The sequence below is a fragment of the Calidris pugnax genome, unplaced genomic scaffold (assembly GCF_001431845.1).
Source record: "Calidris pugnax isolate Ruff unplaced genomic scaffold, ASM143184v1 scaffold103, whole genome shotgun sequence".
Lineage (NCBI taxonomy): Eukaryota > Metazoa > Chordata > Aves > Charadriiformes > Scolopacidae > Calidris > Calidris pugnax.
In genome coordinates this window covers 11,177,651-11,192,777 of record NW_015090990.1, presented here as the reverse complement: position 1 = coordinate 11,192,777, position 15,127 = coordinate 11,177,651, and the positions used below count along the sequence as shown (strand labels likewise).

The 15,127-nt window shown below is 37.1% G+C and overlaps 1 protein-coding gene across 1 annotated transcript in view; it reads right to left on the bottom strand.

Annotated features, from left to right (window-relative positions):
* OSBPL6 (oxysterol binding protein like 6) overlaps nt 1–15,127 on the bottom strand; it is a 71,717-nt gene that overhangs the window by 33,029 nt on the left and 23,561 nt on the right. Inside the window, exon 3 of the mRNA XM_014954195.1 lies at nt 2,285–2,380. Coding sequence (XP_014809681.1) covers nt 2,285–2,380 — 96 coding nt within the window. The remainder of the gene's footprint in view (nt 1–2,284; nt 2,381–15,127) is intronic.

The window sequence follows — 15,127 nt, the reverse complement described above, 5'->3', positions numbered from 1 at the left end:
AGCAAAAAATAAACTGTATCAATTCAGATACAAGCAGCGGTATGCCTCTTAGGGAGCCAATTAAAGTATATTTCTTGTACATAATACTTCTTATGCATGACGACTTGTACAACTCAAGCCAGACTTATAATATACCAGAGTGAATAGTAACAAACATTTTTAAAGAAAAAAACAATATGCCTTTCTATCCTCTTGCTACTACTGTAATTAAAAAAAAATCTGAACCAATTTAAAAATCTCCTATTATCTACTCATTAAGACTCTGTTTTACTAATTGTATCCTACAAAGTTGTACGCTTGAGTTTTCTCAGATGATCTGTCACAAGTCCTAGGAATGTTATAAAAAGTTATCAAGAGAGGAAAGAAGTCATGCAGCATCAAACATTTAAAGGGAAAAAAATGTCTCCTCCATTTCCCACAAAACTGTTCAAAACCAAGCACTGTCAGTCTTCTGTAACACCTCCAGATAAGTTACACAGACCTGATAATGTTAACATTACTAATTATAAAAATACGATTTCAGAAGTAACAGCATATTTCAAATCTACAATTTTCAATAAAGTTGTGTTATTTTGAGAAGGGTAAAATGCCCAAATAATTTACTGCAGTAAATTTTAATAGAATTGTTTACTAAGTTTAGTTTTCCCTGGGTAACTATAAACTGGAACTATCCCAATGCCTGTAAATGACATGCTCAAAACCACCTTTTTTACTTCCCTGTGTTTTGCTTGGATAATCTGTTTCTATTACTGTAAAGGGAAGCATACACACATTATTTTTTTCGCTACAAAGAAGCACTTGGCACTTGAGGGGTGCAAATTAAACTATGAGTCCCCTGGGGCAAGCAGAGAATCTCTCTCCACAGCTCTGCCAACTGATTTTTCACCATATTGATTTCTCCTTTAAAAGATCAGCTGCAGGCCTAAGTCTTTTATCTACTAGATAACATCAGTATTGATTATTTCTCAACTAGAAATCACACAATCTCACATAGCTATTCATTTAAACAAAAGGCTTGATACAGAAGGACAAAAGGAGCAATTTTTCAGTGCAATGTGGATACTTGTCTTCTGCTGCACCAGTGCAACAAGCTGTTCTTAAAACCATCCTAACAATCCTAACTGTGCCTCATGCCACAGGTTTGGAGTGATGAGATATGCCCAATGCAATGGACATTATGCAAGAGCAGCCAGAAACAGGGGAAAAACAGAGTGGAAGTGATACACTTGAAAGGTCCTCATTGATGCTGGTTCTCAGGTACAGCATAACTACTTTCTGACTTCTGTGAGAACCTCTGTATTACGTGAGAAACAGCTCTACGTGAAGCAGCAGTACCAGGGGAACACAAGCACACTTTACAGTCCCAGGATCTGCATATGCCCCAGGTATTGGGAGTAAGGGAGCCACTACCAACCATTTTCTGAACCTAGTCTTTTTGACTGCAAAGTATTTCTTTTTCCAAATAAAAAAGAATGAACCATTTAATTTTTCCTGGGTGAATATGGTGTTTCCTTTTGAATTTGTTTTAGTAGGTCTGTTTCAGAATTTACTGACATTTAATTTCAGATTTTTCTTTTCCACCAAATATTCCATCACAGCATTCTCACCTTTTCAGTAACAATCTTACTTTTTCGTATGATGTACCTTAAAATGAAGCCTTCTTTATGTGGAATTAGGCTTATTTGGAATCAGTTATTCCAAAATTGAGGAATTCAGCCAGAAGAAGTAGACTGCAAAGCACCACATGCAAGGCTGCACCTTTCAGGAACTGGTGGTGTTACCCCTGCAGTTCTATCCATTTCTCTGCCTCAGGAAAGAAGATCTCAGCAAGAGATTTTAAATTTCAAACTCTAAGAAACTACCCACAAGGAATGTCATTAGAACATATTTTTTAATTAGTGTCATTATTGATTAGCAACACTGCTGGACTTGGATATGATTTGCTCTACTTTAATAAGAGGATTGGACTGTATCATTTCCCAAAGTCCCTTCCAGCCCCATCCTCTCAGATTGTAAAACTTGTTCCTGGGATCCATCCATGGGCAAAAAGATCCAAACCACCACCACCATCCAAATCCTTAATTTTGTTAATATAATACCTACTAAAGATCACTGGCCCCTCTGACACCTCAGCTGGGGAATAGGAAGCTCATTGGGCAGGCTTACAGTATACTCAGTGGTAGAATCATACAAAACAATATCCCAAAGCTGTAAGTCAAACTGCTTCGTTAGAACAGAGGGCGACTAACTCATGAAGCAGATTACAGCCCATGCTTTTGCTTACCTTGGATAGAGAGATAGGGTCACTTTCAAGGAACTGCTTGCTTAAAGAAGGGTCTGTACTTCCTGAAGAAGCTTTCCGCTCCAGAATATTAACACTCTAAAAAAATTAAAAAAATTTAAAAGAGGTAACTAAAGAGTTAAAGATAACAACTTATCATTCAATGTTACTTTTAAAAATACACATTAAGTAATGAATGACCTATCATTACACGCCTTATATAAACTATCAAGATTATGGCTCAAAACGCACCAAGTACTGCCCATGCATGACATAACTGCACAAATAGTTTGTTTTCTGAGGCAACACACCTCTCTTTCCCTCCTCTCTTTCTTTTTTTTTTTTTAGTTGATAAACTAACTGGTCTGTTCAGCCTAGAAATGACTGGGAACTAAAAAAAGACAGGAAAGACAAGTAACACAGTTCTTACCTGCAGAGATGCAAAGTGCTCCTAGCCAGACCTACTGTGTTTTCTGCCCAAATACAGGACACTGAGTGTACATATCATGCAGTCAGCACTGTCCTACACTCAGTTCTGAAGCAAATCATCGCACATAAGATACTACTACCTCTAAGACACTCATTATCACACCTTAGCATTTTGTTATTGGCTTCTCAACTGAGGTAAATAACTCATTACATGAGTGCTTTTAATAGATTATAGGCGTTCACAAGATCAGTTACTGGGCTTCAGCTGACAGGCTTGCTCGTGAACATTTATGGAACACAATGATCTTAAAACATTACAACTGTTTTTACGTATGACAATACTATAAAATTTTATATTCTTAAAGCATGGTACAAAAATATAATGTCACACTCATCCTGAAAAAAATGCTGTTCTTAAAAGACATCTAAAAGTGTCTTCCTATTCTCCAGAAATTTTTCACTCATATTTTTTAGAAGAAAAAGCATTTTTGCTACAGGAGAAAATAACCATGTTCTGCCTGCTTCGATTTGCATTTCATTCTCTGGTGAAATTTTTCTACATCTCACATTATTATTTCCTAAGATTTCTACCACAACACGTCAGTTGTATCTCTGTGGCATGAAATATAACTATTTTGTTTCTAGGATTTGTGGCACAGTGGGTGCTGAGAAAAATTACAAATTTTGTTCACAATTAAGCTTCTTTACATTCACTGAAGAATAGATTACACCAGTACAGAAACAATCAATCAGGGACCATAAAACACATTCAAACAGCAGAGTAAATGTTGTTTATACAGATAACTAAGTACATAAGGACCACAACCAAACTAAATGAAAATAAACAAAGCTATTGATATAAACACGTATATAACACAGACCACATCTTGCTGCAGAGCAGCACACTGACCTCCATTGTTCTCTTTCAATTTGGAATTGTGAATGAGAATAGGAAAATATGGGGATTGTCTCTGTTGTCAGTAGAGATTAATAAGCATCCCTGCCACTATACAACAATAATCAGCATTTATTTCAGTTACTTTTAATTTCATTTCACAGTGAAAAATGTAGAAAAATAGCAGTATTATGTTACCCGCCACATTCCTCAGGGCCAACCAGCAAAAGCTTTGTCATCTATACTTTGAAATCTTCTGCTTTATCAAAGAAAGACCAATCTTATCGTCCAATGTCTATTACTAATCAGACGAGAAAAACACTTGCATTTATGTGGGACAATTTCCTACATTACATGTCAAATAATGTAGGATGCCTGTTTGAGCTGAGCACCACAAAGCTACTAAGGGTAAACTATGATAAAGTTTTCTCATTTAATAGATGAAATGCAACTTATGTACACAGTATCACATTTAAACAATATACAAGAAAACCTAAATCTGTTCCTCCAAAGAAGATTAAAATGATGCTAGACTAGCATAATCAGGACGATTCCCAACTTTCGTGCCAGTTTTGTTTGGCAGGCAGGAATCCCTCCATCTTGAGATGGAGCAATGCCCAACACAGATGTTCTGAAGGTCTCATATGTAGCAGCCAGTGCAGTTTGTTGTTACATAACTGCAATTTCATTTTGCACAATATTTAGAGTGGAGTAACCCAACAGCCCTCGGCTTACCAGATTTCCAGTGACATTTTCAGTTGCATGATTTTAAGGCAAGGGGGTTTTCTGACTTTTTTTTTTTTTTAAATCAGCCCTCAGTCATTACAGTTCCACTTCAGTTGAGAAACACATTATTAGCTAACAGCACTTCAATGAACACTGACTTATTCAACTCTTTATTTGGAAATAAGAAAATGAACACTTTTAAAATAAAATTGCCTTCTTTACATTCCTTACTTCAAGAAGTGCTGTCTTGATGTCTAAATATCTGCTTCCAATGCTTTTCTGTCATGACCACCATTACACTGACATAAAATAACTTTGTCAAATCTATGACTTGTCTATAGCATAATATTAAGAGACATAACTTGGTCAAAATGTTTTCCATTAATTTTGCAGAAAAATAACATTCTAGCATTACAGCTAGAAATTACACAATTATTTGACATTATTAAAAGCTGCTGTTTTCATAATGTAAGAGTTTAGTTATTTAGCATCACAGAAATAAAAATTATTTTGATCTTAATGTTATTATCAAGGCGTTTTTTTGCTTTAACAAGAAAAATAGAATTGGTAAAGGAAGCAGTTAAAAAAAGTTGATGAGAAGAAAAAGAAGAAAGAGGCAGAACAATACAGCTTCTGGGTTTTGTTTATAATCAAACAGAAAAACGAATAATCCATAAATCACGGTGTATCAATCAACCTGCTACTCTCACTCCTCTCATCCCAAGAATATAGGCAGACAAAATCAATCTCTGCATTGCTCCATACCAGACTTCCTTCATGCTTCAGGTTTACCTGTGCTCCATAGCTGGCTTGTCCTGGAAAAAAGAGCCAGGACCATCAAATTCTGTGTGCTTTCGGAAATTAATTCAACAAGATTACAAGTTTAACCAAAATTGCTCTGTAATGTCAATGTTAAATCTTAGTCCTAACTACAATCCTTCCTTCAGGTTTAAGATTATTCTCAACATACATTATATATGCGAGCACGCATTTGCTCCAAAATGCCCCTAACATACATACATGTAGGGAACACAAATGCTGATTCTGACCTGCAGTTTTTTTATATTGCTTCCCAAAGACATATGAGGGAGAAGGAAGCTGATGGAAAGAATATGATGTTGTTTCGTATTCTCATCATCTCTGGAGGGCAAGAATGGAAAGCGTTATTTTACAATATGTTTCTATGTATTTTGCCAACTTCATTTCTCAGTTAAGAGTTCAGTGACCCGTTCACCTCGTCCACCAGAACAAATACTACCACATGGAGCAGCTGGTCTCCAACAGGCCAGAGGCTGAAGACCCAAAAGTTTCTTAACTGAATCTTACTTCCCCGTTAAGAAAAGACATTCCATGGTTTTCAAAGGGAAGGCAAGGAAATAAAAGAGATATTGGCTAAGTAGAGATAGGAAATCCAGTGAAGGACAAGTCCGGTACTCATGCCTCCTCTTTCTGCTTCACTGCTTAATCACTTAACAGAATGAATTATATTTAACACAATGAGTTCTCTGTAATTTATAATTTATTCATTTCCAACAAAAAGACAACCTGGTGAGGAATTTATCATTCACATTGTACATAGACTGCCTTTAGTCCAATAATGTGCACAACACATGGGTAACAATAAAAAAGATTTGGTGGGTCATTGTGTTTGCTTGCAGCATTCAGCATTCTTCAACACCCACAACCATGGGGCCTAGGTGTACACTGTTCTACAACAGTAATTCAAAATAGACCTTTTCTCTCTGAGTTTTTTATGTTGTTTGGGTTTTATTTATTTTAGTTTGTGGGGTTTTTTCCATCTTTTATTATTTGCTATTCACTGGCATTCTTTCTGCAACCTAGCTACTCCTGCACAGACTTGCGTTCTTATTTAAATTCTGTTTAGTATGAAGTGCAATACTTAATCAGATTCTCTTAATCATGTATTCTATGGTTATCTGAAATACAGCAGGAGTATTAAGGTAGACACGGATGTGACTGCAGACATACAGCTTTTTACTACCTCTTAAAGAAAGCTGTGATATATGCTGAGTTAATCTGCGATGTTACTTGCAAAGGAAATAACCTTGAAACTTGCTTTTATCTTAGGCTGTTTCTCAGTTAGCTCTGGCTTTTCCTTTGTTGATGAGAGTCTTAAATATCATTATGAGAGAAAGGTGAGAGCAAAGCAAAACAGCCCTGCCTCCATCAATGTATTCTCCTTTCTTTCTACTGGCACTTTTTTTTTTTTTAATTTATATGTAGCAGTCATGGTCATATTCTCATTCTCAGTCTCTCCTATTGATACTGCTCCATAGCTGTTTTCCACAATCTCAGCTACCAACCAACAGACAAAGGAACTTAACAATACTTTGTGAATAGCACACGTAGTTAATCTTTTTTTCTTCCTGTAGCACATGCTCGTTTTGTACAGAAATGTGCTTAAGAGCAACATTTTCTCTTTGTAACCTTTTTACTGAAAGACAAGTATATCTCAGCAGCAGCTCTGTAACATATTAATAACATCCAGGTATGTACTCTACTTCTTTGCTGGGATATGCAAAATAAACACTTCTTGTGTTACAGAAATGTCAAGGATTTGTTAGCTCAGAAGCTCTCTGTCAGCCCTTTCTGGAACTCCAGCTTTGTATCGTACGTAGCACATCACGTCAGTGCTTTTAGGCTCTGGAAGCAAAGAAGCCTTTGCTTCTCAAGGTACTTTTTGACAAACTCTGAAGAGAAATAAGCTCGTTTCCCTAAAAAAGCTTCTTGAAGGAAAGTATTAGGACAACTGGATAAAGCAGAAAAAAATCTATCACTGTAACAGCAATCTTCTCTTTGCCAAAGCGGTGGTTTGGAATGACTACCATGTCACAGCCTGAGCCTTTAATGAGAATCTTCTCCTTTCACACTTTGGATTTTGACAAGCTTATCTCAAAACAGAGCAAACAGATAAATTGGCAATATCTGTCAGAGAGAATTCAAATGTTTGCTAATGACACAAAGCTTTTTTATGACTATTGAATAATCACAATTAAAAGGATTGATATTTCACTAAATAATCTCAAGATTCATTTTATTACTGCTGATATAGTTTTTAAAAAAGGAAGGAAAATAAAATTACATACACTAAAGAAAACCATGCCTTGATATGCTAATTTGTTAATTAAGGATGAAAGCTTTTTAGACATGTTGAATGGCCTTCTTCAGAAAATATATGCAGTTTTCACTTTAATAAATTGTTGCAAGGGAGTCTAAGTTAACACAAAAAAAAAGGTTGACACTCACCTAAAAAAGTGCATACGTTCAAAAAAAGCAAGCCCCTTCTTCCTGGGGCTCTCTTTCACATCTTTGTGTAAGCTAACCACTTAGACTTTCTCAATATAGTTTAAATTTTAATATAAGTAGTAAAAAAATACAGGAGCTAGGAAAAAAAAGGGGTTGAAAAATTTTTAACCAGGTTTTTTTTGGCTTTTTTTTTTAATGAAGTTTTACTCTATTGGGGGAAAAAAAAAATTGGATGTAACAACTTTATTTTCAATTCCAGGATAAAGTATTTAATAAAAACAGAAAGAAAGAGATGTCAGAACAGCAAATGCCTTTACTAAGGAACACATTTATTCTGCTTAATACAATTATGTGTCTTGAATGTGGATAATCCAAATCATGAGTGACTGTCTTGAAAACAGAAGCCTTTATATCATACTTGCCATCACCCTCCCTCTTCTTTTCACTTTTACGTCTTTCCTCTCCAGTGAGGAAATGAAATGAAATCATGCTTCTCTTTTTTTTCCCCACGCTTGTTTCCCAGATATCCTAAATGGCACTTCAGAAGAGTTGCACTTCTTCCCTCTGAATTTGCGTGTGTGTACACACACATTCCTCACTAATCCCAGACAGCTCATTTGGGATTAAGTTGCAGTTAGAAAATGAGTGCATATTAGGGTAGTATCAATCAATGTTTGAGGACACTTGAATTGTATGAATATTCATTTTTTTTTAAAATGTACAAGCTGACCTTTTAGTTTATATTCAAGGAAAATGAGACATGTTCGTGCAGGTATGGATATGCATGCATGGTAGAGGGGAAAAAATGAGACTGGAGAAATGCAAGAGTAACCATGTTCTGAAAACACCTCTTTAAATTACCTGCCATAATTTTTATGGGTAATCAAGCTTTTATGTGAGCAATTTCCCAGGTTTTGTAATAGAAGTAGCTACATACACTATTTCTAATCAAACTGACACACTTTAAAAAAGGAAATCTTTCTTCATAGAACATATCTGAACATCAACATTCTCCATGCAGTCTGTTCAGCACTCCTAGAGGTACAATAACTCAAATAGTAATGTTTATGAGGCTCAAAGAAAGTGTACACGTGGCCCCATGGGACAGTTTGTCATGCACACTATCACTGTCAAGAACTGAACAAAGTCTGCTGCACAGCCTCTCTTTTCCTCACAGGTTTTTCAGACATTGTGCTGGCTTGCCTTCTACACCAATCTCTGTCTCTCCTTGACTGCTCCAGCCCATTTTACTTCAACAGCTTTTAGGACAAGTCTTTCTTAGAAGGAGGTAGTATCTCTCTATTAATCTCCAGGATCGTAGTCTGGGAGATCTTGTCTCCAAACCACTGTAGATATTACCAAGGGCAGGGGTACTCGTGATTCAAATATCTATTGATTGGAGAGGGCCCATCCAGTGCACATGCACACAGATGTACTATTTCTGGTGGCCATTTGTCTATCACGTAAATTCTAGGCAGAAATACAGGCACAAGATGAGGGACATCTGCCGTGTGCCTGCAGGCTGGCTTCATAACATACAGACAGCGAGACTGATGCATCCAGCCTGAACTGGCCTCCTGGACATGTGTTGCTGCCAACCTGTGCTGGCAGCCCTGTCCCTAAGGATTCCCAGTGACAGAGCAGGAATGCCTCATACTTTCAATACACCAATCAACGTTGGTGCTCGGGGCAGGTCCTGCCTCATTCCTGGGGTCAATCAGCAGCAGTTCTCCCCAAGTCTCACTTATAGGGGTTCCTACTCTGTCCCTGGACAAATCTGTGCTCTAGAGAGATTCACTGTGAAAGTCTTTACCATCTTCTGAAGGTGTCATTGTGCCATGTGTAGATGTTTACTCATCAAGTAGTTCAGTGTTACCTAACAGGGCTGAGACTTAATATTTCATTTAGGACAAATGCTGTGGCATTGAACTTAATGTAACATTCACATGGGTGTTCTACAGCTTCATAAGTTACATTGCTTCAGATATTTTTTCAGATACTGAAGTAAGACCTCCTGAACCTGAGGAACATTTTCAAACTCTATTAAAGGCACAGAAAAAAAAAATAATGTTGTAGAGTAGCAGCAGCTAACCAATTTAAAGAATAATTGCATGTTTTTGTTAACAATTTTTCCACTTCATTCTTTGGCTCCCTCAGAACGTTTGCTTGCTCCAGTGAGTTGTTGCTTTTAAACTACTTATTTAACACTTCCTGCTCTAATACTGCTTCAACTGTATTATATGAAGAGAGTTAATTAGGAAAGAGAGCAAAAGAGAATTACATCAATGTAATAACAGTACTTGGCATTTAGTAGCATCTTCAGTTTGAAACTCTCAAAGAGATTAATAACTATTATTAAAATAATTCTCACAAACTACAGAGAAGTAAAAATGCTCTTAAAAGCCTATGCTTTGCTACAGAGCAGAGATAGGAATAAGGCTCCATGTCATCAGGTCTGGACCATATTTACTAGACAACTGTCCATCTTACCTTCCTTTCTTTTAACGACACAGAGAGAAGGGAACAAGTGAAATTTGCAAGTAACAACCAAGAACTTTTTCCCAGCTATCGCATCAGGCCCACAGCAGTGAGCAAGCCTGTAGGTTGCTACTGAATTTAAGAATAAATAAGGGATATAAATGCACTCCAACTTCTCTTCTACATGGAATATATTACATTATATTTTATTGCAATCTTGTATGAGCAACACTGTGTAAAACACACGGGACTGACAGGCAGGCAGAGCAAAAATGCTAGTCGATTATAATGTCATAGTTTATGAGACAGAAATCTATAATGAAGCCACAAATGCATCCTTGATATTGTGCCACTGATCATAACTGGTGATAAACAAAGAAAAAGTTGAGTTTGAGGTACTCCAATATATTAAGATCAAAAAACTAAACTTCAAGAGCATAAACACTCCCTCCTATCCCTTTACAGATTCTCACATGTCTAATTGTTCTCAGCCTCCCAGAAAAAGCACCAAAACCACTAAATGAAATAGGACAGCAAAAAGAGAGAGACCCTTCCAAAGGACTTTAATTTCCAGCAGGCAAGATGGATCTGTGTATGTGATGGACCTTACCCTGCCAACCTAGCCTACCAAGGGAAAAGCACTAGTGGCTGAAGCCCCATAGCTGCTGCCACCACAGCTGCTCCCACCATGACCCTTCCCATTGCCACTGCTCTGCTTCTTCCCACTGAGCTGCCAGGAAAGGTGTAGCAGCAGGAGCCAAAGCAACAGCAACAGCAGGTCTCATTTTAAGCCCCAGCATTTTGCATTAAGTAGCTTCAGTCTCAAATACTAGACCACTTTTTTATGGGACAGATAAAAAAGGAATCAGCAATTGCTTTAGAATAACCACACAAAAATATCTTAGAATAATCACAGAATCGCAGAACACCTTCGACACATCAACCAGACCTCCCAGATACTTGTCACAAAAAAAAAAAAAAAAAAAAAAATCACCTCTCCCCTTGCTTTCCTTCTCTCTGCAACACCCTTGCTTTTTCAGCTAGTTGTTCTCTCTACAAACCAGTCCTTGCTTCTCAGTGTCATGTCCGACAACCTCACAAAGCATTTGGCCACCCCGTTCTCTCTTCCCTACCCATTTCTTTTACCTGTTTATTTCCTGACAAAAAATATCACTCTCTAAATCAAGTACCTACGCTGCACAGCTGAGCGCTTCACTCCTGACACTTCTTACCTCTCCTTCCCGTATCACCTGCTTGCTGTGGCATGTGGATTGCCCACATGAATTCAGCTTCACAGAACCTGATGGTCCTTGCACTACATCTACGAAAAATGTACAGTTCATTAGCTCCTGGGGAAAACTTGATGGCAGTTTTCTTAGCCAAGAGACTTCCCTTCATTGTTCTTCTTAATGTTAGCTGAAAGGATGAAACTCTAGAATTTACATAGAACCCATGATATTTTCCTATTATGGACATCTCCTCTCATTATGCTTAATCATTAGTTGATGACACAGACAAGAGACAAGTCACCTCTCTCCTTTTCTGTGCCCAGTCTCTCTGTCTCATGTAATCAGCACTTTATGCTAGGGACTGCCTTTTATTACGTGCTTAATACAGCACATAGCACTGTGAGGCCCAGATTTCTGCTGCATCGCTATATCCAAATAGCCATTCTTAGTCCTTTCTTTCAGGTACCATACATTTCACCCCCAGACTCTCCTACTGCAGTTAACTTCTTTATAGTCTTCTAGTTACTCTATAAATTAAGGTTTAGTTAAGGTTGCCGCAGACAAATGACTCAATCCTTCCATCATGATTAAAGCTTTTATATCTAAAAAATGGTGATAGTCACCTTAGGAAATACTGCTTTCTGGAGAGTACTTTTTACAATTAAAATATAGTGGTTATAAAAAGTTAACTAGGCATTTTCCAGCACAAACCTCTAGGCAAGACCAGAGCCTTGACTTTGGAATAGCTCTCTGCTCCTAAATTTCAAGGCCAGATAAACATCTTCAGCCCAAACTTGGCCTTTTCTGCATCCTTTGAGTACAACCCTTCTCCTATTTGTCAGTATTGCTCTTACAGAAAGAAAAAAAAAACCAAACAAACAAGCAAAAAAAAAAAACCAACCAAAAAACAACAGAGCAGACATAAAATTTGAAAAGCAGATGATTGCTGCTCTGGAAAATCTTTTTTCTTTTTTCCTTCAAAGCCCCTATCTTTCACTCTTTACATAAGGATGAAAGACAATAGTCATTTGAAACATGAAAGCTCTCCTAGTAGTAAGATGACCACTCAAAGCTAAATGCAATAGGACTAAAAAGCTTTTCTCTTTTTGTGCTTGATGTGTGGAAAAAGAACCAAGGATTTATTGAAACAGTAATCTGGCAAAGAGAAACAGAGACGGAACGAGGTAACACCTGATCATCCCTCCCCTCTAAAAGACCAAAAAGAAAATTGAGACACTAGAAGATAAATCCTTGCATTTAAAATAGTAAATATTGCTAAATCCACTTCACATCATGTATTAGTTACCCCTTAGATGGTGGTCCGAACCGTCAAAACCTATCCTCTGTTCAGAGTTTCATTATTATTACTCTCCTTCTGTGTCACTCCCTCTGTTTAATAGCCTGGGGCCAGGCCACAACTTGCCGAACTGCACGTTGTTAACTATACAGTGTATTTACTTCTTTCTGCCTTCTCAGCACAATATTACTACCCATGCATTGCACAGGATACATAACGCATTACAGTCTGCAGGATGACTTGCATACTCAGTCAATAAATAAAATATGGAATATTTACAAAGAACTTACACCCATCCAACTGAATAAACAACATACAGTTTTATCATATTCAGCTGTACTTTCAAAAAAACCAGTTTTCCTCATTTTTGTTGTGCAACAGAATATGACTAAGGTTTTCAAAGTTTCATGGGGAATGAAAAGCAAGAATTTCCCTCCCCAGCGTGGTCCACAAAAAAGGTTGTCAGACATGCAGGTTTTACTCTTACTTTTGCATGAGGACTTAGTTTTCTTGGGGAGATCCCCTGACAGTGGACATGACAGGGCTTCTATGCTCAACAGTAGGAAAAACTGCTGCTGCTCCATTCTAAAGTATCCCTTACCAAGGACATCACAAGCACCCTTCCACCTTGCTAAGCTCTGGGGCTAAACAAAACAGGTTGTTCCTGGGCTGCCTTCTATCAAATAGTCCAAATTAATCATGACTTTGATGAAAATGAATGATGCTGAAGTTCCTACAACAATGAGAACCTGAACCCAGTTTTTTGGTTATTGCTGCCTTCAGTAGTCTGTCCCTTTATCAATTACTTAGTCATGGAGTCTGCAAATTGGCAATGTCACAGCTTTTGCTGACTGCTAATTCTCTTATGTGATCTATATTGCACAAATAAGAAAGCTACATTAAAATGCCAGCATTATATACAGCACGACATTTTCCACTCTCGCTGAAATGATTTATCATAGTCATGTTCACACTCATTCAGCCTTCTGTGCCATAATTTATTTGGAAACTGTTCCATAATTGCTGGCATGACTTTGACAAGAGTTATATGACGAGAAGATTTCAGTCATTAACCATCGAGAAACATCAAGTGTTATCCTCACATATGACAATGAAAGCTGCATTGACACTTCATCCAGTCACATCACTTTCCATAGCCATACATATTACCCTTCAGGAAGGGTGCTTTTCTCCCAGCTGCTATGAAGAGTCCAAGGAGACAGTAAGACAGAATTTTCAAGCCTTTTCAAAGTAAAACCCAACAGCCCCCAAACTAAAATTCCCTATCCCCTAGCTATCATTACATTTGGGGGAAAGCCTATGAAAACCAAAGAATATACAAATAATGCCACAAGCAAGGAAAGAAATTAGGAATACAATTGTTATTGTATCGACAGTAGGATGAAGCTGGTTGATTTACTGGGTCTACAAGCACCAAGGAAATATATGTATGTTTATTTCCCTGGATAAAGTATCATTGCAGCTCAGTTTCACTGCAGAAGGAATTACCCATCCATTCATTTTCCTGGATATTTTTCTGCCTTTAACACTGAAAGCACTAAGGCAAAAAAATGAATGGCTAGCAGTAGCTTTTCCAATCCACATTTACATGCCTAAATATGCCTGTTAAGCATCATCAGACATTATTGGATCCAAGAGAACTCTGGATTCATCACACCATCGACCCCTTCAGCATTATTTTAAAATCATGCTTCACATTTCAGTGACCAAATATGGACTTGGGTTAAGCACCCATTTCATTATGGTGACAGGTATACCTTGCTCTATACTGTTACTATGGTAACAGATATGGTAGCCATTAAATTTATAGTAAAATGTATTCTCAAAAGGTAATTTTTTTTCATTCTCACTTGCACGATCATACCAAACTACCTAATTACAGAAAGAACTCAGAGGATATGCTCTTAGCTGAGCTCAGCAGGTCCTACAAGTCTTGTATTCACCTTCATTTGGTTTAAATGCGGGAAATAAAATATACTGATGCTTTAAACAAAAGATGTCAAAAGTCATGCTCCAGATGGAACTAATGAAAAACTAAGAGGAGATCATATGTTAACGAGGACTTAACTGAGTCCAGCTATCCCAAATCCTGTATAACATGCAAGGGAAAATATTTATCACCTTTGAGAACATCATTTTTGGCTTCACTGAAAAGCAATGGAACTCGTTTAAAAAATTCCAGACACATTTCCTGCCTGTTATTGAACACACATCAGGATTCTTCTCTTGGTTTAACATTTTAAACATACCTTATGGTGAGACTATTTGCATTCAAAGCTGTAAATGTTATAGTTTTCATCAAAACTGTCAGTTTTAAAATTTTTTATAAGTCAGGTAAGGGAAAAAACCTACTTCAGCAGCAACTTTCCTTGTCAAGTTGAAAAGAAGCCAGTATTGCATTAACGAAAATATTTTCACAATAATTAAAATTATACAGTTGTTATATTCTTACATTTCTTAAATTTCTTTTCTAAACATGATGATGTTAAACTAACTCAGAAGCT